A 24387-nucleotide genomic window follows, 5' to 3' on the forward strand; every position below is an offset into this window, starting at 1 on the left:
AAGGACATCTTATTGTTTGTGATACCTCCTCCTTCATGAAGAAAGTGGTAAAATTTTACTAGATGTGATCTAAAGATAGAGAGAATTTTAGACATGCTCTTTTTCATTTTTCTATTTGGCAAGCCACAAGACTTTCAAGTAATAAACATGGAGAGATAGAGAGAGAGAGAGAGAGAGAGAGAGAGAGAGAGAGAGAGAGAGAGAGAGAGAGAAAGAGAGAGAGAGAGAGAGAGAGAGAGAGAGAGAGAGGGTGGGGGGGGCAGGTGGGGGGGGGGGGGGGGGGGGGGGGGGGGGGGGGGGGGGGGGGGGGGGGGGGGGGTTAAAATTTGAGCTATACCTACTATGCCGAAATGGTATTTTGAATCATAAGAGAACTGAAATTTTTGCATAATAGGTACATTCGCTCAAGCAGTGCAAGTAGAGGAGGGGGTTCAAACAAACATATAAGAAACTTGAACTATACCCATTATGCCGGAAAGACATTTCGACTCATAAGGGAATTGATTTTTTTGCATAATAGGTGCATTCACTCTGGGAGAGGGGGATCAACACCTATTATGCCAAAAATGCATTTTGAATCATAACGGAATTGAGTTTTGCACAATATGTGCATTCACTACAAGGGCAAAGTGGGATTGGAGGTAAGAGAAAGGGATTTTTACAAGTTCAACTAATATACCTATTGTGCCCAAAAAGCATTTCCAAACTTAATGGCCTCAAGCTTTTTGCACAATAGGTGCATTCTGACTGACTCGACGAAAACTTTAAGATACTTTCACTTTGTGTTTTTACATCTTTGAATCTACTTAAAATGTATTGTTATACATGATTATTAGTCAAAAAGTCTCTTCTCTGATATCAAAGATATACATGTAACCATGATTTGTGAACCTTACTATAGAAAGATTTATGAATAACAAAATGATAAAAAAAGCTAAAGTTATAGTTTGTTTTCTTTCTCTTTTTTGTTTATAGGAAACCTCATGGCTAGAACAAAGCAAACTGCAAGGAGAGTGGACCAACCAAAAGACAATATTCAATCATCTGCATAAACTTTGATTAGATCTCGATGAAACGTGTTTCACAGAGCATAAGTGTTCTTAGAAAAATAAGAAAAGAGCAAGATAAAGTAACCTTCTTTATACCAAAAGCTCCATTTGTTCGAGTTGTCAAGCAAATCAGTGATAGATGCAAAGAGAGATTGAGATAGCTTTAGCTTGTCTTCAAGGAGCTTGTGAGGACTACCTGATAGAGTATTTAAATGACACATATATTCTTGTTGCTCATGCACATAGAGTTACTATCATGTGGAAAGATTTTAGTAGTCTCGCAATGCTAAGAGCCAAGTTTGAAAGTTTTCGGAATGAACCAATCTTTGTAGATAAAAAAATAAGAGATATTCTATTGGTTCCTCCGGCAAGGCTTCCTAAAGATAGGGTGAAGATTCAAGATATAACACATGATAAGGACACAAGATTAAATCAAGAGAAACTGGAAAATTTAAAAACAGGAAGAAGATAAATTGAAAAAACAAATTGTAGCTCAACATTTAATGATCCTTCATAGAGAAAACCTTATGATCAAAAGACTAGAAGGTTTAGGATCCAATGTCAAAGTTTTTGTGATGGACCAAGGACATCCAGAAGGCTATGCTCTAAGAGCTGAAGAAATTGAAATGTTGAAAAGTAGAGAAGAAGAATTTTCTTTCTTTGCTTGATTTTAGTGTTCATATATTTGAAGATACATATAATGGTTGGAATTGTTTTGTAGTATTATAAAATCCAAACTCGATGAACAATTTTAGCTAGAGGTTTTCATTCTAGATTGTGCAATTTCTCAAGTCCTCAATGCACGAAAAGCTCCAAAAGAACTCCTTCCATGGCTTACATATTGTCCGGAGACAGTGAGATTGGTCGTATCTCCTTATTGCTCAAGGTAAACTGTTTATATATTCCATTGAGTTAATATCTCACAAAATGATTTTTGTTATTTTTTTATGACTTAATAGGAGACATTGGAGCCTTGCAATTATAGACATCAAAGAGAAATACACACTGTATTTTAACTCTCTTCCAAAAACCATCCACTCTTAAATACACACTGTATTTTAACTCTCTTCCCAAAACCATCCACTCTTAAATCAAAAAGTAAGATCTCATTTTCTAATGCTCTTAAAGTTTAAAAGTGCTAACTTATTTTTTTTTAGCCATTCAAACCTCTTGATTGCCACAATTGAGTCTTTCCACTAAGGAGGTTTATTTCTCAAAGAAACAACACATAAAAATATTTGAGTAAGAAATACTCACTTTGTCATGAATTACAATGATATTTTGAAAGAAAAAAATTGGATTCTCAATGTGAGAAGCTATAAATGTTGCAGATACCTACACAACAAGATAGTCACAAGTGTGGTTGGTACCTGCTCTATAGTATGAAAGCAATTTTGAGCCGTTTATATAGTCATGAAGATGAAAAAGAAAAGGTAAAGACTGCAACTTTAAATTGACAAAGAGTATTGCAAATTTTTTTAATTAGTTGAGTGTTCATTGTAGATGCCAATGCAAGATTACACGGAGCTTGACTTGCTACAGTTCAAAATGGATATGATCGAGGATATAGTAGATAGAATTTCGATGAGAATCTGGGAGAAGCAAAAGAACTTGTCAAAATCTAAAGAGCCTAAAGGTCTAGGCGAGGCCTCTGACAAAGACAAAGAGGAAGAGCTAAGCTAGAAAAGGCACACAACAAAGAAAAAAAGCACCATTGAAGAGGTTGATTTGAATTTGGAGGATGTTTCATATCTTCCACATGATGGATTGGAAGACATTGACTAGGAAGTTTTAGATCCTCAAACAAGTGACTTCCCTTTACCAAGCTCCCAACCTCATGATGGTTTAGCTTTCACAATTTTGAAGATCTCTGAAATAGTAGATCAAAGTGAAAAAAACAAGGATAAAATTCAATATGACAGTGCATATATCAAACATAAAAAAGACTAGTTTAATTTGGATTTTAAGATATTTGCTATTGATTGCTTTGTAAAGAAAACTTACTCATATGGAAACTACGTAAATCAAGTTGTGTTGAAGACTTTCACAATTGGTTTTGCTCTCTCTTCTTTTAGAAATCTGCATTGATTTTTTTAAAAAAGAATGTTCTTTAAAAAAGTAGAAAGTAAAAATATCTTACCTTTCGTCCATTGATTTGAAATATAAAGTTCTCTGGAAGATCCACTTCATCCTCTGTAATTTAATCTTGTTTGAGTTGTGAGAGAGTACGTTGTTGACCTATTGATATAGTTGTTTGAAGTGACGCATCCATCCAAATGTCCACTTGCTTCAATTGATTTTCTTGCATGCTTTCAAGATCTTGATCGAGTGGTATCCAAACACCTCTCACTCTATGAGATTGATGATAATAAAATGATAAAATAAAATTTTGAGATTTTATCATGTATTTAACATTTACAGATTGCAAATCTACTTCGCATTGAATTCCTTCATTGATTTTGCAATCCCATCCCTTATCCAAAAATTCCAAAATAGTATCATAATCGATACTATTACAAACTAGCATGGTATTTGTTAATTTGATGGTCTCACTGGTCGCAAAGAAATCAACAAAAACATGAATGGGCATGCATATCTTGATTTTCACTACTCGACTAGAAACTCCTGGCTTCAGTCCTCTTTGAAATTCATGAAAGAGTTTAAACGATAAGCTTCACTAATCTCACTTGTTGGAAGAGGCCAATCAATACTAGTGAATGCTGGTAAAGAGATGAGCTCTAGTGTTCCAGAAGAGAGGTCATCTCCTACATGAAAGAAATGATCATAGAAAAAGACTCCCAATTCAGCAAGTTGCCTATTTGTCCTCCCTTGATATTGTTGGTTGCCTATGAATGAATGATAAACATTGAAAACACCAATGATGCACTCCACTGATTGCCATTCCTCATAAGAGGAAGGATAAACATCTGCAAAGTAAAAAAAATCCAACATAAAGAACTAAACATCTACAATGTAAAAGAAATATAAAATGAAGACTTTTTTTGTAGAATACAAAACTTACAGTTAGATCTGTTTATCAAATGAACTTACAGTTAGGTCTGTTTATCAAATGAACTTACAGTTAGGTCTGTTTATCAAAAGATAGACCGGCCATTCACTTTAAGTAAGTTCTTTATGCATGTATACATGCTGAACAAGAACTTCTTTAGCACTTCTTTTTCTCTCATTGACTCTAAAGTCTTTTACTCTTCCTTTCCATGAAGCCAAAAACTCATTTGAGCTCGTTCTCTTTCTCTTTCTTGATTGGAGTAACATCCAAGAGCCTTTTGTTATTGCAAGTGGTATCCATTAGTTTCGCTCTTCAAGGGTGTTTGAAACTATAATAGACTCAATAGTTGTTGGTGGCTTTCTAGATCTCTCCATAGAAGCTATAAAGAGTATAAATGACAGAGAAGTTGTTTGTAGTGTTTTATAAAGAGAGGAGCTTAAGATCGACTTGGAACAGGAAAAGATCGGGTTTTTGCTCAGTCCTCTTGTGTTTCCTTACTATGAGCGCTTCTTTGAATGAGAAGAATCTAAGAAAGCTTTGCTTTTACTCGAAACTCTACAAATCACAATCATGAGATTACATTCATTACATTTTCTTTAATAAGGTATTTTTTTCTTTCTATCAGTTGTTTTTTCTTAGAAAAAATAAAATCTTATGCATAATATGAAAGAAAATTTCTCTGTCACGGTGCCTACCATTTGATTGGTGGCGTTGGATTTATTTTCAATCTTTAAAAGGCCCTCAAGAGACCCCAAAAATTCTCTAATGACAAATTGGCCTTGCATGTGCATCTTCAACTCATCTTCAATCATTGCATCATTACCCATTGGTAGTGGGAAAAGCATACTCATAGTTTAAAATGCCAATTAAATCAATAGTGAATGGACATGTAGCATAATGGTTACTATTAGCCTTTGCAGAGGTACTACAAGGGACATCCTTGATTGTTTGGGATGAAGCTCCAAAGCTCCTATGGTCCATAGACATGCTTTTGAGGCCTTGGGCACGACTTTATGGGACATAATGCAACAAGATATTTTGTTTAATGGGAAGATAATATTATTTGGAGGTAATTTTAGAAAAGTTTTTCATGTTGTTCTGAAGGAGCAACGTGAGGATATATTGAACGCATTCAATTATGCTATTCCTATATCTGGAAACATATGGAGGTTTTTCACCTCACTAAAAAAATGTGTTTGGAAAATTGTACAATTGTCGATACCGAGCGATTATTTGAAAATGCATGCTCGATATTGGCAATGGAGATGTTCATACATATGATTACAATGATGAAGTGATATTGTCTTCAAGTATGATTCTTGAAGGAAATTGTGTTCATTATCTTTTTAATTATATATATTTAGATGTCACAATTTTGCTATCTTTTTTAATGAGCGTGGTATACTTGCACCCAAAAAAAGATGTTGATGTTATGAATAGTTTAGGATTGGGTAAACCACAAGGCCTATGCAAAGAATATATACATGCCGAATCAACTTGTTTCAATCAAGCTCACCATTTATATACCATTGAGTTTTTGTGAATAGCATAGACCTTGGTTGCAATTTTTTCCACCTCATAGATTGTGCTTAAAAGAAAATGGATCAGTCATGCTATTGCACAATTTGAATCCAAGGCATGGCCTATGTAATGCAACAAGACTTATATATAGAGTGCTCTATGACAAATTCATAGATGCAAAAATTCTCACCAATAAGAATGCTGGAGATATAGTCCTCATACTGAGGTCCTTAAGCTCTTTGAGACTACCATTTGTGATGAGGCATATGTAGTTCTGTTGGAAATAGGTTTGCAGGGAAACACACATAGCTTGGAGAAGATGAAGAAGCTCAAGACACACAACAGAGAGTGTATTGCTTAGTGCATAATGGAAAATAAGTTAGACCTAGAATGAATGGGTGTATATACAATGCACAAGAGAAAAAACCTCTTATTGAGGGAAACAATGCCCCAACAGTCCTAAGTCTGTTCACATACATCACTACCACAAACTTATGGTAACAAAGCCCCCCTGAGAGTGATGTGGTGAACGAGAGCTAGCACATAGTGTATAGGTAAGTGTCATACCCTGAGGACATGATCAATCCACAAAGGGGAGTAAGCTCAAATCTTTGTGGAAAGCTTTGAACTTCTCACGAGGTAGTTCCTTTATGAAAAGATCTGCAAGTTTGTCCTCTGTTGGCACATAAGCCAAGCTAATCTCTCCTACTGAGAGTCTCTCTATGATATGGTGATAATGCACCTCAATGTGCTTTGTGCAAGCATGAAAAATTGGGCTCCTCACAATTGTCAAAGCGCTCTAACTGTCAGTGTAGATGATGTTGGTAGTGTCTTGCCCAACACCCAAATGATCCATAAGGCATCTGAGCCATACACAGTCAAGCATACTCAAGCATAGCTATGAAGACTGCCATGTACTCAGCTTCACAGCTGGAAGTGGCCACAGTAGGTTGCTTCTTGCTCAACCATAATATGCATGAAATGCCGAGCATGAAGCAAAAACCACTTGTGGACACTCGCGTGTCATAACAACCAGTTCAATCTGAGTCTGAAAAAGCATGTAAATCTGGCTGCAATGATCCCCCCTTGGGATAAAACAAGCCAAGATGTAAAGTGGCATCCAAATAGCAAAAAATCCTCTTGATAGCCTGCCAATGATGTTAAGAGACCCTGCGCTATGCATAAATGTGTTGACCAGTGAGAGTCCAAACTGAATATCAAGCCGTGAATTGCATACATAAATAAGGCATCCAATAGCAGTCTGGTAAAGAGTGACATCGGCAAGATCTCTAGCATCATGAAGACTTTACTTCAAGCCTATTTTCATGGGAGTAGAAATAGGTTTGCAATCCTCGAGTCTACATAGCAATGTCTCTATGTAGCATGTTTGACACAAGTCAATACCACCATCACATTGCTTAAATTGTATGCCCAAGTAATGACGCAATAGCCCCAAGTCTTTCATCTTGAAAGTAGCATTCAAATCAGCCTTAAATTTAGGAATATGTGTCTCATTTGGGCCAGTAATCAGTAAATCATCCACATATAGAACAACAATGATAAATGCATCACCCTCATGCTTTACATACAAAATGTTTTTTGTTGGACTCGTTTAACCAAATGAGTGTTAGCTTTCCCATACCAAGCACGGGGAGATCTCTTCAACCCATACAAAGCTTTCTTACATTTGAACACTTTATCTTCTTGTCCTTTTATGACAAAACCGCGAGGCTATGTTACATAAACTTTCCAAGCCTGTTTTTTAGACTTTGCTGAACGAATGTGAGGAGTAATAGTGCACTTCATAGATAATGCAATCAATGCATGAGCCTGCACATCTCTAACATCCCAACGAGACCGCTCATCAACTGTGGGCAAACAGCTCTAGCAACATCAATCCTGCCACCAAAACCTACAACATCCTCAACAAAGCCTGTATCCACACAGTCCGGACGTACATCAATGCCCTGCACAACATTCCAAACGCCCTTTGATAGAAGAATGTTGCATCATGTAAGCCCACATTGGGTAATTTTCTCCATCTAGTTTATTGTCAGCACAACAAACATCTTGAATACATCTGTGTTATTGGCAGCCATGGCCAGTGAAAACTACCCGAAAAGAGGAGTAACCATGCGGGACTAACACGTGTTACATAGCACAACCCAAAGAAGATTGTAAGGGACCTTATGCAAAAAATTGCACTAATAGAAATTCTACACAAAAGGAAAAAAAAGCATGCGCAGTACTGCCTGTGGTGGAAACGGAGGCCAAAATGAGCCCGAAAGAAAATTTTGAGCAGATCGAGCTCTACAAGATCACTGAAAAAATTTGTTGACCTGTTGGCGCTCACCAAAGGTCACCTAAATTGGAGGAAGTGAGCAGGCACAGGCTGGTGACGCTAACAACTATGCCCGAGAGGACTCAACCTCCTCTGATACCAATTGTTGGAAATAGGGTTGTGGGGAAACACACACAACTTGGAGAAGCTCAAGGTGCACAACATCGAGTTTATGGCTTAGTGCACAATGGAAAGATAAGTTAGTCCTAGAATGAATGGATGTATATACAATGCACGGGGAAAAACCTCCTAGTGAGATAAAAAATGCCTTGGTAGTCCTAAGTGTGTGCACACACATCACCACCACAAATAAATGGTAACAAGTTCCCTATCAAGCTTGCATTTGGAATGACATTCAATAAGTCACAATGACAAACTCTTGGAATTTTGAGACTTTATATGGCTTCTTTTGTGTCTAGCCACCATGGATAATTGTATGTATCAATGTCAAAATTGTGGTTGATGATAGTGAATAGATCAATAGAATGACACTACAACAATTTGTGGAAAACCTACCAATATTGTCTATACAGAATGACTTGATGTCTCGCTAATTGTATGTTTAGAGATTTGTGCTTATTAATTTCTTGCAAATAGTTGTAAAGCTTTTGTGATTGCAAATGGACTGCAGTTATGTTGTGTCCTACTTTGCTGGCGAGCCACCAAAATCTGTGCAAAAGTAAAAAAAATTGTGTTATATATCTATTTTTTGTTGTTTTGAGTTTATGCTTTGTGGCGTTAGTCAGCAGATCTATTACAATTGGGTGGATGATCATCAATAAGAAAATTAATTTTCATGTTAGAAAATTATGATGTGTTAAGGTAATGAAATTTATAGGTATATTAAATTGGTTTGTTGAGTTGTCTTTTTTGGAATTGATAAATTTAATCACGCTTTGTTGATAATGTTGCAGGCTTCCGCATGTTTTTGTTGGCACGTATGAGATATCTTTGTATTGTAGTATGTGCACTACATATATGCTTGGATACTACCATATTTCCTTTGATCACCACGAAGATTCCATTCAAATTCTGGCCACCATTTGGTTTGCTAGCTTTGAGTGGCCTCTAAATGCAATGCCTAATATTATAGGTCATCACAAACTATATCTAGTGAGAGTGTTTACCCGGGTTGAAACACCTCAACAAGTGTACCAAGATTTGGAGAATTTTGGACCTTAGACATTTACTAAACTTGATGCTGTATCAAGAACACTTCGCAGGGAAAGTATGCAAGTGGGTCCAGAGAACATGGAAAATTAGATTTTTCAAGACTGACCTATGCTTTGGAGGTAAAAACTCAGGTAGTCCTGCACTCCTCGTCTCAGATTGTCAGATACTTCTTCTTTCATAATGTAAGGCAAACAAGGAACCGTCGTGTGTTTGAAGGAGGATTTGAGGTGGCAAGCTTTGCAGAAATTATACAAGAAAGCAAAGTGCCAATATGGGCACTCGGGCGCAAGCATCACTCGGAGGACTGGTCTAGGACTACTTGTGCCTTGTTGTAAGCAGACGGAATACCGGGGGCAAACCTTGGCCATCGGTGGGAGTGGTTGCCCTTATAGCCGTTGTGATTATGATTCTTGGATGTTGTCATGGCTTAACATGAGCATGACAAAACCTTGTAATTTTTACGGCTGCTCAATATAATTCACTCACAATTGTGAGTTTTGCTTTAAAAAAAAAAAAGAACACTTCAATTTTAATGATAATATTGTTTGAGTGAAGCATTTTCAACTCTCTCTCTCTCTCTCTCTCTCTCTCTCTCTCTCTCTCTCTCTCCCTTCAATTTTTTTGAAATGTTAAATCCTTTGAATGAGAACAACTTAAAGTCATAGGTGAGCTATGGTGATTTGTTTTGTTTTCTCTAACTATCTGTCTGCAAATTGGTCCGCCTACTACACCAGTGCTCCTTACATAGGAGACAGAAGGTGCGTAGCGGACTTCTGAGTTGGTCCATGCAACATGTTGGGGTGAGGAGGCTGTGGACTATTGGAGAACGGGTCAAAGGGGTCACTTAGATGAAGCGACACTATTGATCAATGGATTTGGACTGCCAATTGTTTTTCCACGGCAAAAAATATTCCTCAAACAGGGTCTAATGATAGATAATAGAGGCTAAGGCCCAAGGATAGGATCTTAGCTGCTAGGAGCCACGTGTTAACAAGTAATGGGCCATATTTTAGCATGGCTATTTATATGGTTGGATGGGAGGGGTTATCACCATCTAATGTCTATGCTTAAAGATCTACGGTTGAGGAGGAGATCTAGGTTGTACTCCCTCCTCCCCTTTGTCTCACAAGGCCATCTTAGGTGTTCCCCATACCACAATGTGTAATTGCCTGAAAGTTGTGATGGACCCTCCATGCGACATCTCTCTCTCTCTCTCTCTCTCTCTCTCTCTCTCTCTCTCTCTAACAACCCCCCCCCCCCCCCCCCCCCACACACACACACACACACACACACACACAAGGGGAACCCCATTGATATAAGAGGAGCGAATGAGAATGGGATAAAAGTTTGTTTGGGAGCAAGAGGGTCACATGATGAACTTGTTTAAACTTGTAGAATTTTAACTCGACCCAAAAAGCAAATGTGATGTAGGAGGCAAATGCACCCCCACCGCAAAACATGAACATGAACACAGGACCTCCCCTTTTGAAGCCTTGTGTCCTAGCTACCATGAGGAGGATGTGTAGCAATAACCTGGTTTCATTTTATGGGGCACTCGTTGGAGGGCCTTCCAAAAGGGAGGTACATCGAAATTTGAGAGGGTTATGGGGGAGGCCCCTTAGAGAGGCTTTGGGAGTTAATATTTGGAACCAAATCTTGTGACAAATTTAGGCCATTACATCATGCATGGACATTACAAATGACCGTTGATACAAATTTGCATTCAAATAAGAAAACGAAACATGTCCCTCTCCTCTCTACCCGACTTGAGAAGTTGAGCTGCGCGAGCATACTCAACGGGCCTGCAGAAGCCAGACGGGAAATGGACTCTAGCGGCTTGGCAGCAGCATTGCAGGTGAAGGCCCCTGTTCATTTGTGCGCGTATTTGTGTGCTATGCATTCGCATCTCTCTCTGCACACACACGCGCACCTCTTTCTCTCCTCTTTGAGATTGTCTCTCTCTCTCTCTCTCTCACACACACACACACACACACACACACACGCACACACGCATAATGTTGAAACCTCTTGCCATGGGAATACAGGACGGAGCCTCCTCGCTCTATCACAACAACATAACTCCATTCATCCAGCGATGTGCTTCCTATGTGGCGCAGCAGCCCCCCAGCTCAGAGCCTGATCTGATGCAGTGCTTGGCATCGAAAAGGGCTCTCCAGCATTCTGATAATCTCAAGTGGCAGCAGGACATGTTTCATCGCCTCCTCCACCTCCTTTACCTCTCTAAGGAAGGCCTTGCATCAGAGCAGCAGCTTGCATCTTCCAAGAGTCAGGTTCTGACATTCCTGGAATCGATGCACCCGGATGGAGAATGGCCTGAATTCACTCGCGACAAGCTTCTCTTTCTACAAGTAAGCCTTCCCTTTTTCTTTTCTTGCAGTTTTGCATTTCTGCATAATGATCAAGGGTTGCATATGCATTTCATCTCAGCAATAAATATGGTGCTTAAGCTGACAAAGTTTTTTCTAGTTTCTACAAAAGACTGATGCATACCATCCGAGTACATGTATTGATTGATATGTTGCTCAGCACTTAATTCTGTGCTTGTGCAACGAAGGGCATTCGGGCTTTGTGAGTTTGAAGTGCATTTATGGGGTGTGGCTGACACATGCCATCTCAATCTGTGCTATGAATCCTGTTTTGAGGAAAGGCTGACGCACTTTATCTCAGTATATGCACATGAATGCTATATTTTGAAGTGCTTTTATGCGGTTTGGCTGACACATGCCATCTAATCTTATTCTGTGGTATGAATGCTGGATTGATATTTCTCTTTTACACAGGATCTTTTATTTGCCTCTTGCATTTCTGAGAATGAGTACCACGCCTCCAAAAAGCCTTTAATCCTTCGATTGGCAGACCAAGGGGCAATTCTTGATGCTGAGGACTTCATCTTCGACAGCAGCACTGCTAATGATGCAAAGATGGTGAAGTCAAAAGGTATAGTGAGAACGTCATCAACTAGAAGGGCAAAGGCACGGTCGGTGGCTGACCTTGACATCTCACGAACACCTACAGGCAAGACTGAATCAGATGCAACCATTAAACCTGCATCACCTTCTCCCTTGAAGCAGGTGATGGGTGCTGTGCGTCGCTTTAACAGGACTGCCAGTGGAAGTGGCAAAGCCTCAGATGGTTTTATGAGGTTAGATAAGGAATCCACTCCACCGAAGGTTCCCCATGCCCTTGATTTTCTGCGACCGGAGCATTGCCCTGTTCGGGAACCTCCATCCCCTCAACAAGCTTTTCAGCAGAGAACGACAGAGTCTCCTGCTTCTCTTAACAATCAAGACGTGATTTTACCTGCAATGGGGGTGGCATCATCGGGAGATGAACACAGAGATGGAGATGTTTGCAACTGGTTCATGAGTCCACCCTCTTCACCCAAATGCAATCTCACACCCGACGTGGCTGATCCCCTTTTGGGGCAGTCCTCCCTTATGCATAGTAGCAAGTTCCCTGGTGGAGGAACACCAAGCAGACTAAGAACTGTGCTTACAGGTTTAATGTCAAAGAAGATCATGCAATCAGACGTGGAAAAGAGCTCCAAAGCATTGGTGTCGCAGGCTTCCAAGGCACATAACACAGATGGGGAAGAGGAGAGGAGTTCTCCTGTTGTGAAGGGAAGCAAATGGGGACTGGATATTTTACGTATTCCAAGGAAGTTGCAGTTCGAACAAGAAGAGAACGTCGCATGCATACAGAAGAAAACCAGCTGTGAGGCTGGCAATGGCATCTCAGATAGGCAGATTCAGACTGTGGAGAGCGGTGGATTTGAGAGCCCTTTCACCAAAAAACATGTAAAAAAAGTCCATCCCAAGGGTGCTTCCTCTGATTTCATCATTGACAAGGTGAGCATACAACATACTTACCCTGACAGACATGCCTTTTATTCTGAGTATGGTCTGATGATATTTTTGTGATGCCTATAAGGTTCTAGGCGAAAATATAAAGAATGAGCTCTCTCGTATCCGTGTGGAGATGAACAAAGGGCAAACCGGCCAAACTTTCAGGTATGAGTACCAACCAGCACGAGATAATTCCTTGAACTAATTGTGTCTCATAACTTACAATGGCTGATTGAAGCTTAAGAGTGCTCCTCTTACGATGGTTTAATTAGCTTGTGATCTCTTTTGGTTACCTTGTAATCTCTATTGATTAACTTGTAATCTCTGTGCCAGCAATGAGCAAATCGATGCAATTGCAACAAAGCTACCCATGGACAAAGCTGACCTGAAGAAGTTCTTTCCTCAGTATGTTCTTAACGAAATCATTTTCTGGCCAAGTTCAGTTCTATGTATGTTATCTCATCATTTTCACATTCTATCTAATCATAATGAAAACAGGACATGGTGTGAAACGTATGGAGACATTGTACTGAATGTGGTGCAAAAGGAATTCAAAGAGCACGTGGAGGAAATGCAAAAGATTGGTAAAGGAAGAGATAAGCAGCATGCTTTGGCATCATCGCCGTCAATTCATAATGACGAGAACATGCAAGTGCCATCTCCGCTTGAGCAGTATCATCAGAATAAGCAGCATCTTCTGCCTAGAAGAAAAGCAGATTTTAGCAAGTGCTTTACAACTCTGGATGAGAACTCCCCTGTTTCAAATATGGAGTCGCCAATGTCACCCAATGTAGAGAAAAGTAAGAGCAAAGTGTTGTCACAGCAGAGGCACGTCAGGAGATTGACGAAAGACATGACCAGCTTGGATCACAAGCTTGAAGAGGAGATACTGAAGATGCCTCTACGCCAGGTGAATGAGTATGGGTCTCACTTGAGAGCTTGACAGCATCCATTCTTTAATTCATATGTTCTACACACATATCTGGGCTCTATATGTATGCTCTGCTTTACAGAGTGTTATTTGTTCTACATATGGATATGTGCTCTGTCTGTATGTTCTACACATTCAAGCTTTCATATATTTGAGTGTAATGTGCTCTATATATGTATGTATGTAGGTCATACATATACAGCATCATTTCATTTGACACACATGATTGTATGTCCCATGCAATTGGAGGACTATTGAATTCATCCTAAATTGTAAAGATGATGGACTATCTTGTAGCCATTTATATGCACAAGTTTGTCTCACTTCCTAATTGAGTGATTTAGATTGGAGTCAATAGAAGACTAGCCTCTACACTATATCACACGGATAAAGCTAACCTACCTTGCTTGAGCAAACTTCCCACCTTAGTTTGGATTTGAAGGTAAATTTCAGAAAGGAAAAGTGGCAGTTCTAGCTAGACTTGTTACTACAAGTGTTTGTGGAGGGGTGCTCAAGAGAGCAATGTAAGTCAGTGGGGCTTCCTGGCCTACAATCAATGCACAATGAGAGCATACATTCTATAGGCATTTTTTGTGCTTGTTTATGTGAATAGGCCACACTTGGCTTACACATCCATAGTATTGCCATGCCAGGCAAGGGCATTCTAACAATCTCATCATGAATATGTGTACCCCACACTTGGCTCTTGCATTATGCAACATACCTTTAAGATGCAAACAGGGGTGATTTCATAGCTGTAGAGAAAATTGCACTATGCATTCCCTAAGAATAATTAGTGTTCCTACAATAAATTTATTTCAAGAAACCACATCTAGTAAAAGCTCAAGAAAAACTTTTTGCGTACAACATATATGACATATGCGTTAAGTCGAGCATTGCAAAGAGTGATGATTTGTCTTAAGAGCTCATTAGAGACTATATGATGAAGGTTAAGGATGCCCAAATCCTTCAAGGTACCCAATCAGAACCTCAGAAAGCTTTTAGATGGCAACAATGGGGCTCTAAACTGACCTTGTTTTACTCTAGACATAGAGCTAGGATGAAACAATCCATAATGGACTCGTAATTTTTTCTTGTTGTCTCCTCTCCCTCAGTGTGGGTGCTATCCTATGTATTTGTTTTCGCTTCTCGTTTAATTCAATTTCCACTCTTTTCCAAAAATAAAAAAAGAAACTCCCTTTTGTAGACGACCGAGGTATACTTAGATCGGCCAGCCAGCAACGCCTCTACGTGGGCGTCCAGCTCGAGGTCAATCTTGGATGTTCCTCTTATCTCCTCGCCCGCCTGTAGACGCCGCCTGTAGACGACCCAGGTACAACTCGAGGTCAATCTTGGATGTTCCTCTTATCTCCTCGCCCGCCTGTATAGACGACCCAGGTATACTTAGATCGGCCAGCCAGCAACGCCTCTACGTGGGCGTCCAGCTCGAGGTCCAACTTGGATGTTCCTCTTATCTCCTCGCCCGCCTGTAGACGACCCATGTACAACTCGAGGTCAATCTTGGATGTTCCTTTTATCTCCTCGCCCGCCTGGATAGACGACCCAGGTATACTTAGATCGGCCAGCCAGCAACGCCTCTACGTGGGCGTCTAGCTCGAGGTCCAACTTGGATGTTCCTCTTATCTCCTCGCCCGCCTGTTCTTCTACTCACTTTTCAAGGATCCTCAATAGGTCGAGTTTCTTTTTGAGTTGCAAAGATAGCGAACTTGAAAGAGGAGGGTCTCCTTTTGCATAGCCCAGTTAGTCATCACCTGCCTGTACTGTACAGAGTGTTCCATTGGGTACCCTTAAGCGCCTACCCTGGCCAAGGGGGTTCTCTTATATACGTCACGGTCCTCTCCTAGGATGGTTATTCTCCCACTGAAAAAATACTCCACATGGGTGCCTGCTGAACACAAACCACCCTTAATAGGTTTCTTCCGGAGGAGAATACCTCATCCCCAAAGATGAAGGCTGCCCAAAGGAGTCCTCTCTTATATAAAGGGACTAGCATCCCCAAGGTAGTTTCTAATTGCGCGCAACAAAGGGGGTCGTCCACATCTATGAGGACAATTCCGTGGGGGAGTGAACCCACCTCCAGCCCTATAGATCCTCTGGGATGTAGAGCCTTGTCTCTGCACAATCTCCCACTAAATCTTCTCTAAGAACCCTCCGCTCTTTCTCTGTTGGGAGACGTTGTTCTCCCTTCTGGAAAAATAGGTGGCACCCACAGTTTTCAGAAGGTCGCGGAACTAAAACTCTAAAATGATAGGGGGATCAAACATGGACCTGGTGGCTCCTCCTCTATTCTATGAGTCATTAGTCACCTCCCTCCACCCGTATTGTGCCCGGTTAATGAAATCCCATGCAGAAGGAAACTAAGAAATGAATGGGCACAATCTTCCCGTGCCGCTTAGGATCCTGTTGTCGTGCCCTCCTTTTCGACTCTATTATTTTTATGTATCGTAATATCATGACCTCTTGGTACCCCTCAATGCCGTTTGCAACCGAAAATATCATTGGGGTGACCATGGACTTCTCAAGGATCTGGGCTTGTCGGATTATGTTGGGCGCTTTGAGGTCAGGGCGGTCAAACCGGTCATAGGCCTCAGCTACACCTCGAAGGCGGAATGTCTTTGTACCTTCAGGCTCCTGGTTAGGGATGAGGCTAACCTCGAACATTTTTCGGTAATGTGAGGCCCCTCAAACTTAACGTACTTGCCCACCAAAGGTACTATTCACAAGGAAAAGGGTCATCTTGTACCATCTTATCTCAGATGATTGCAAGGGAAGCAACATCATCTGGAGCCAGGGGATATAAGAGAGTACGCAATGGCCAATGAACCACCTCAAAATCCATTCTTAAGGCGCACTCTTTAAGCCGTAGTAACCTGTTTACTGTTATTACCTTGCCCTTCTGTAGTCTAAGTGGAACCTCGTCAAATTGGTCTATTGGCATCTCTTCTCCTGCCCCTTCTTAAAGGACCCACCGAGGTGGGTATTCATAAAGCGCAACGCTAGCCAAGGCGCACCATCATTCAAACAATCCGGGGGCCAGCATCGGCTCTTTGCATGAGAGACGACGCTAGCCATATTTGGCGCAATAATAATAAAACGCTTCAGAGGGAGATGACTGGAGATGCTTAGAGTAAGCTTTGTAAAGGACACTCGTGGCATTTGGGGGATTGCAAAAAGGGCACTTTTACGGAGCTAGTTTTGAGCAAGTTTTCTCCCCCTCCAAATCCACCACTAAATAGCCATCAACTTCCAGCTCCTCTCTCCCCTCTTCATCAGCTCACTATTCTCATTCTCGATCTTTCTTTAGCTTTTTAAAGAATTGCCAAGCATGTCTTTGTTAAAGTTTATGCATCTCAAGTGAATGACACGGCAATCCCATTATTTATTAACTTTTAGGTATTTATTTTACTTACTTGACACGATTGTTTGTGGATAAGGAAACTTAAGGTCCCCAAATTGTTATATAAAGGCGCCTCTTTCCTCATTGTATTACTAATCTTATTTGGTGGGCATTTTCCGCACGTGTTAAGATATATTTTGGAGCACAGTTGGTTACTTGGTTAGTTGGTTGTGATTGTTGTTGCCTTGGCTTTTGTTGTGGAACACGACCGGATGAGTAGAAGCAATTAGTAGGAAACAACAATAGCTCAACTTGCACCTTGATGAGAATTTGGAAGAAGCAAGTTGTGTCCTATAGTGCTCACTATACAACAGAGGGCTAATAAAGGAGGTAATTGAATCGAGCAAAGGGTTGCACCTTAATCAATCTACTTAAACCCTACTTCTTAACCTACTTTGGTAGTTGTTTGTAGAATTGCCATTCAGCCTAGTAATATCGTCCATTTAGTCTCTAGACCACGGACACATCTTTGAGACACCAATCTTACTCTACATCAAGCGTAGTTAGTTTTTCATTTATTTCAGAGAGAGAGAGAGAGAGAGAGAGAGAGAGAGAGAGAGAGAGAGAGAGAGAGAGAGAGAGAGAGAGAGAGAGATGTTGTAACAGTCGAGGAGGGAGAAAGGAGTCTTGGCTGTAGATCACAGAACCTAGTACAAAACATATCTGAGGAGGAAAATGATCGGGTAAAGGATTGTCCTTGTGCTACAAAACCACCTAGGAATAAAGTAAACATGTACAAAGTGCATTGAGTATTGCAATACATAAATTGAATTGTAGAACTTCTAGAAAAGAAATGCGTGTCCAATCGATATATAGATACAATGATCGATATTGAGCATGCGCTAGTGAGGAAAACGTATTATGGGTGTCGTCCAATTGTGCAAGCTGGAGGAAAATGTTTGAATCAAGCTACATAAAAGCAATGTGAATAGTCAAACATTTTGTCTTGCCATGAAGTGTCACTGAGTGAAAATGCTAAGTATACAATGCACATCATGCAAAAGTTCCATACAAAAGTATGGTGGAGAGTTGACACTCTAGTCGCTCCAAAAAATATAAGAAATGGAACACGTGTGTCAGGCCAAGGGTCACCCTGGAGGTCAAGGACCGGCTGACTGCTAATGGAGATGGGATCCTAGGGGCAAGGCCTATAAAGGGAGATTGGGTGGAGGATCGAGGTAGGCAGTCCCAAGGTATCACAGTGGTATCAAAGCCATGAGTTTTGGGGACTAGGGCATGGTGCTCATGAGCTTTTGGGATGCTTTTGCATGTTCAGGCAAACAGGAGGGCCGGAGATACCCCATTGGCGGGCATGGCAGCTTAGCAAGCAAAGGGAGGTAGCTTGACGACCGTGGGCAAGCACCCTTAGTCGGGGAGGGGATGGGTCGACAGTGTGACACAGCAGGCAAGAGAGATATCTCCGGGGTTGCGAGCACAAGGGGAGAAATTCCTGCTGCATCACCATCTCGAGCAGGGGCAAGCCCCGCGAAGCGTCTCTCTCTCCGATCTTCTGCGACACGCTGCTGCTATGCCATCGCCCAAGCTGCTTTGCTTTCACATAGCGGGCACCCAAGGTCAAGGGCCTTAGGTTCCTTTTTTAATGGCATAAGGGAAGGCACCCACAGTTTCCTCCCACGCTCGTCACGGAGACATTGTGGTGACTGCGGGGATATGGAGATACCTTCAATGGCCAAAATTTCAGTGTTTTTTGAGATTACAATTTTTTTTTCTGAGATTACAAAAAAATTTGCCGGGAAGAATTCAACTTGAGGATTCCAACGACCGTCTGAATCTAGTACCTTCGAACAATAATCGACGTGGTATTATTGGACAACATAATTGATCATTAGCGAGGTGATTATTGAAAAACATATGTGCTCATCGCCTATAATTGCTTTTGGTGCGCTTTCAAAATCCAAAAGCCTTGACAAGAGATATGCTAGGAGTGCTCAAAGGGAGCCAACACAATACGGAACGCATAGAGACATTGTCATTATGGGTAAGACTTCAGGTACTCATGTTTCCACTTCAATTTTGTAATGGTTGTTCAATAACATAAATTTTGTTGAGGTTTGGGCATTCCAACATAGGCATAGATTATCGCCCAAAGGGTTGGTTGGAATTTATCAAGCATGGCTTGATTGCCATTACAACAAGGTTGTTACTAGCTTGGTCCATTTCATTTATTTCTATGGATTGACGTGCATGATTGATTATATATTTTAAGACTTGCATGAACATATGGCTTTTGCATATATGATTTGTTGGCACAACATTTCAGGCAAGCACGGCTTGTGTTAAGTTATAGCAAGGCTTGTCAACATTACCAAAAACATGATATTTTTGTTTTCGAACACACGGTGTCCAACAACCACTCACAATCAAGCAAGGCTTGAGTGAGTACTTGTTTCTTGCATGGCAAAGGTCAGAGCATGGTGATGCTTGAAAACCTCATGATGGTTGGAACAGCCTGTTGCATGCCTTGATAAAGGTGGCACAAGTCCTCAGCAAGGTTGACCACCCTTTCCTGCAATGCCAAGATGCGATGAAGCACATTGCAGAGCTTGGCTTCTAGGCAAGCTGTTTTTCCATGATGTACTGAGACATGGATATGATCCACCCATTGTCGGCACGCATGCTCCGACGAGTTTTTCAAGACATCATTGGAGCATGGCTCCGTCTACGTAATCCAGTGAAGCAGATATGACACATTGTACAACTCAACAACGTCGATTCTTTTTGAATGCTCAACAAGGTTGACGTTCTCTTGATATGCCATTGTAAATTGGCACAAGTATGTGTTCGCTATGCGCACCATAACAGTGCATGAGTACTTATAGGGAGCAAGGCTTCCCTTTCGGCTTTGGACATACCCATTTACATACGCTACCTCACTCGTGTCATAATAACCAATATCTAATTCTCCTAAATGATTTTCTCATGTTAAACTGATCATTTAATATTGGGAAGTGCCAGGGGAGAAAAAGCTAGAATATTGGTTAAGCTAGCAAACCGGCCATAGTAGGGATCCAAAGGGGGGACCATCTGCAAAAGAGCAATGTGAAACAATGGGCTTAAAAGACCCTAAGGTTCAGCCCATTAAGACTTCCAAAATGCTAAGGTTCCAAAATTCAAAGGTTGTGTCAAAAGGTCAAACATTAGGGGAATTGGATGCTTCGTGTGTGTCACAAAAAGTCTTCATAATCCCTACATAGGAGGGGGAGAGCCTTGCAAGTAGGGGATGAGAGAGAACCTCACACACACAGTCACAAGCTTCATTTGTACACAAGGGGAAAGAGGGACACATGTCAGCTCCCTAGCCCAGATGCCCACAAGGTGTACTCAAATCCTATTGGATGGTGGCCTTGGAGGTGGACCAATGAGAAGTAGACTAGAGTAAACTAGTTTAATTAATTTAAAAACACTTAATAAAAGAACCACTAAGAATTAATCTCTCTAGAAGACTATTGGACAGTCTCCCAAGGGGTCCAATGAGCATTCAGCAGCCCAATGGCTTGCCTGATTCCTATTGCCCAGGAGGCAAAGGGGTCCAATGAGAGTTTAGTTGCATTTATTAATTACCTAAATCTCTCACAAAAGGGGAAAGGGGGACACATGTTAGAAGGCTATCACTAATGTGATTAATTTCCATTGGCTAGGCCTGGGGAGATCCAATAGGATTGTAGCGTGAACAATTAGCAAGGGGGGTCGACCAAGAGAGAGAGGGGGCTGATTTTTGCAAGGCATTATCACACACACACTCACACAATCTCATGTGTGAAGCAAAGAAGACTCTCTCTCTTTCTCAAGCTTTAATGGAAAGCTTACCACCTACTCCAAGCTTGTGAGAAGGGAGGCCTACACCAACAACTCTTGGCTTTGTGATGCAAATCCAACCAAGAGCCAAGCTTAATGGATGCTCATCTCCTCTACCATGCTAGTTACTAAGCTAAGCTATGCTAATCTGAGTGATTATGTGAGGAGATGTACATCTTTCTAGTAAGAATACTCCTTCTTCCTCTCAATCTACTCTCATACCCCGCTAGCTCTCACCATCTTCAAAGGTGTATGAGGTCTTGGGTCTGAGACCGTGAGGGAATTGATGTTGTGTTTGATACGTGTTTTTCTTGGTGCATGAAGTTTCCATCTTCATTGCACTAGCTAGTATTGAAGGAACGCAAAGAATTGTATTGTAAAATGTCTCTCTTGATGGGAGAAACCATAATACAAAGCCTTTTGGAGGGGGGACTGGCTCCATGCAAATCCGGTCCTCAACTGTTGTCAATTGCTTAATTTCTCTCTCTTTTGAAGTATTGTTCATGCTATCTAACTAGGTGTTATGCTTTTTGTTGCTCTCTCCACCCAAGCACTCTTGTTAATCTCATTAGGAATCTATCCTAATGAAATGCTCACTATGTTCATGCTATTTTCCGCTGCACACAAGTTACTAGACCATTAAATGTTACATTGGTATCAGAGCACAAGGTTTCTCTTTTCTTGCTCAAGAAGGGAGGTCCTCAAGCTAGCTATAAGTGGTTGGTACTATTAATTGCATGTGAGTAAGTAGAATAGGGATTTTTCAGCTTTGCAGTGCGTCTGTCTTTGTGTAGTTAATGGGGCATCACCGTCAAGAGCTATGGTCTTAATAGTGGAGTCCTATGGGCCACTATTGAGCTATTAGAAGCTTGAAAGGAGCCGGTGCTGTTTTGGTGTTGAACGACCCTCTCTTCTATTCCTTGCAATTAATGGTATTCGAGACATGGGTATAGTAGCTTGAGTGCTTTTTCTAAAGGGGTAAAGAGGAGTAGCAACTAGGGCTTGAAGTGCTAAAGTACATCTAAAAAGTTTACACCTAAAAGTTGTTAGAATAGCTGACAATAGTAAAGAGAGTGAAATTAATGTTGATAACTTTGATTTTTCTAATGAGCAGGCTACTAATGATGCCCCGATGCTTGTTAACTATCTTGTTTCTAGGCTTCAACAAGCCATGGGCAATCCATCCCTTCAAAGTGAAGTGCAACGCCAGCTTTGTGCTCATGGGATTCTCCAAGCTCCCCACCATGACGAGAGAACACCTAGGAAGCCTCCTTGCAAGACTTCCAAAAGAGGTCTCTCTCCGATTCGGGAAGAAGAGGAGGATCCATATGAAGGGCTCAAAAATTTGCTCCTTGATGAAACATCTCCTTCTCAAAGGAGAACTCAAGAGCCTCCACGGAAGGAACGAGAAATAAGTGAGTCTCCCGCCACCTCGGCGGATGGCTCCACGAAGACTGCGGGCTAAACACTCTCCATCACCTCCAAAACGGAGAAGACCATCGCATACTTCTCCACACCATACTTCAAAGAGGGATGACAAAAAGTAGGAGAAGAAAAAGGCGAGAAAGAGGACACCCTATTCTCCATCTTCTTCATCCTCTTCCTCTTATGAAAGTGATGGTGAAGACAATGAGGATCACGGCAAGAAAAAGGCGAGAAAGAGGTCACCCTCTTCTCCATCTTCCTCAAATTCGTCATCTTCTGAAGAAAGTGATGGTGCAACCTTTGAACCATCAAAAAGAAGAGGCCATAGGAAATCCTATGTCGCGTGGAAAAGGTCATCTAAGCTCAAGAAATTCAAAGAGGGAGGGAAGAGCATCTCTTCCTTACCTACGATGGCACTTTTGGTGCTACGGACGAAGTCTTGGCCTTTATCCAACAATTCGATGCGGCATTTGGAGATGAGGGCTCCATGGAGTCCTCTAAGGTACACCATGTAGCTATGCACTTTCAAAAGTCCGCCAGGCAATGGTGGTCTAGCCTACGGGCCAATGGTGAAGCTCCATGAATATAGAAAGCTTTAAGAGCTTCCATTATGAAACAGTTTTTGGCCACCAATGCCAAAGACAAAGTACTCACCAAATGGCGAAGCTTGAAGCTCTCTCCCTATAAATCCATTCACAAATATGTAGACAAGTTTTGGGACCTACAACTCAAAGCCACTGTCTTCAAAAAGTTGGATTTTGGAGAGCAAAAGCAACAATTTTGTGCGCGCTTTAAGTGAAGAAATGGCGGAGTATGTCAACTCCCAAAGGCCACGCACCATATCGGCGGTTATACACCATACTATGGTGGCCTCTCGAATCAATTTTCAAATGGGGGTTAAAAGAAATTTTAAGTCCGCGGAAAACAAGGGTTCCAATGAGCCTAAGGGGAAGGACAATGTCCAAAAGTCTCCTAAGGGCAACTCCAACAAAGCTAAAGAGAAGAGATTTTATAAAGGCAAAAATAAACCCTCTCCTGAAGAGCTTGAGCATTCTCGCAAGGATAATCCATGTTTCAAGTGTGGCGAGCAAGGGCATGCGTACCGTGCTTGTCCCCAAAAGAACACCCGCCATGAACCTCCTAGAGCTACCTTGGTCGAAATCCAAGAGGAGGAAATTCACCACAAAGGATTTCCTCTATGACATGCTTGCGGAAAGGTAAGAGAACATGATGCTTTTATTCTCTTTGACCCCGGTTCTACTCATAATTTTATATCTATAGAGTTGGCCACCAAGCTAGGCATACAAGCCTACAAGATGGGAGATAGATTATGCAACAAGTGCATGAGTTAGTTGAGAAGGGCATGGTTAGGCCTAGCTCATCTTCATGTTGTTCTCCTGTGCTACTAGTGCAAAAGAAAGACGGCACATATCGTATGTGTGTCGATTATAGAGCACTAAATAGAATCACTATCAAGAATAGGTTTCCCTTTCCACGGGAAGAAGACCTACTTAATAAGCTACAAGGGTCCACCTACTTCAGTAGGAATGACCTGAAAAGTGGCTATCATCAAATAAGGATAGTTGATCAAGACATTGTAAAGATCGTATTTCGCACTACGTGAATACATTGTCATGCCTTTTGGCTTGACCAATGCACCAACCACATTCAACCGATGGAGAAGCTATTCAGGCCTCACCGAACCTTTACTGGAGTGTTCTTTGATGATATCATCATCTACTCTAATTCATTAGACGAACACAAGCAACACCTCTAGGAAATATTTCAAGTTCTAAGAGAGAATAAACTTTATGTTAATTGAAAGAAAAGTGAATTT

At 41.2% G+C, this 24387-nt stretch overlaps 1 protein-coding gene and 1 pseudogene across 1 annotated transcript; both read left to right on the plus strand.

The window, feature by feature from the left end:
* The first annotated feature begins 1576 nt into the window (after positions 1-1576).
* On the plus strand, positions 1577-2732 carry LOC147465652 (uncharacterized; annotated as a pseudogene).
* Positions 2733-10791: 8059 nt separating this feature from the next.
* Positions 10792-14300, plus strand: LOC147465653 (uncharacterized). Its single transcript, XM_086512044.1, has 6 exons — positions 10792-10949; positions 11140-11463; positions 11896-12963; positions 13046-13125; positions 13294-13365; positions 13459-14300. Exons 1-6 carry the CDS (start codon positions 10794-10796, stop codon positions 13901-13903), a joined length of 2145 nt encoding a protein of 714 aa, XP_086368170.1. The 5' UTR covers positions 10792-10793; the 3' UTR covers positions 13904-14300.
* Positions 14301-24387: the final 10087 nt, after the last annotated feature.

The sequence above is a fragment of the Adiantum capillus-veneris genome, chromosome 1, assembly GCF_014529385.1.
Source record: "Adiantum capillus-veneris isolate H3 chromosome 1, ASM1452938v2, whole genome shotgun sequence".
Taxonomy (NCBI): Eukaryota; Viridiplantae; Streptophyta; class Polypodiopsida; order Polypodiales; family Pteridaceae; genus Adiantum; species Adiantum capillus-veneris.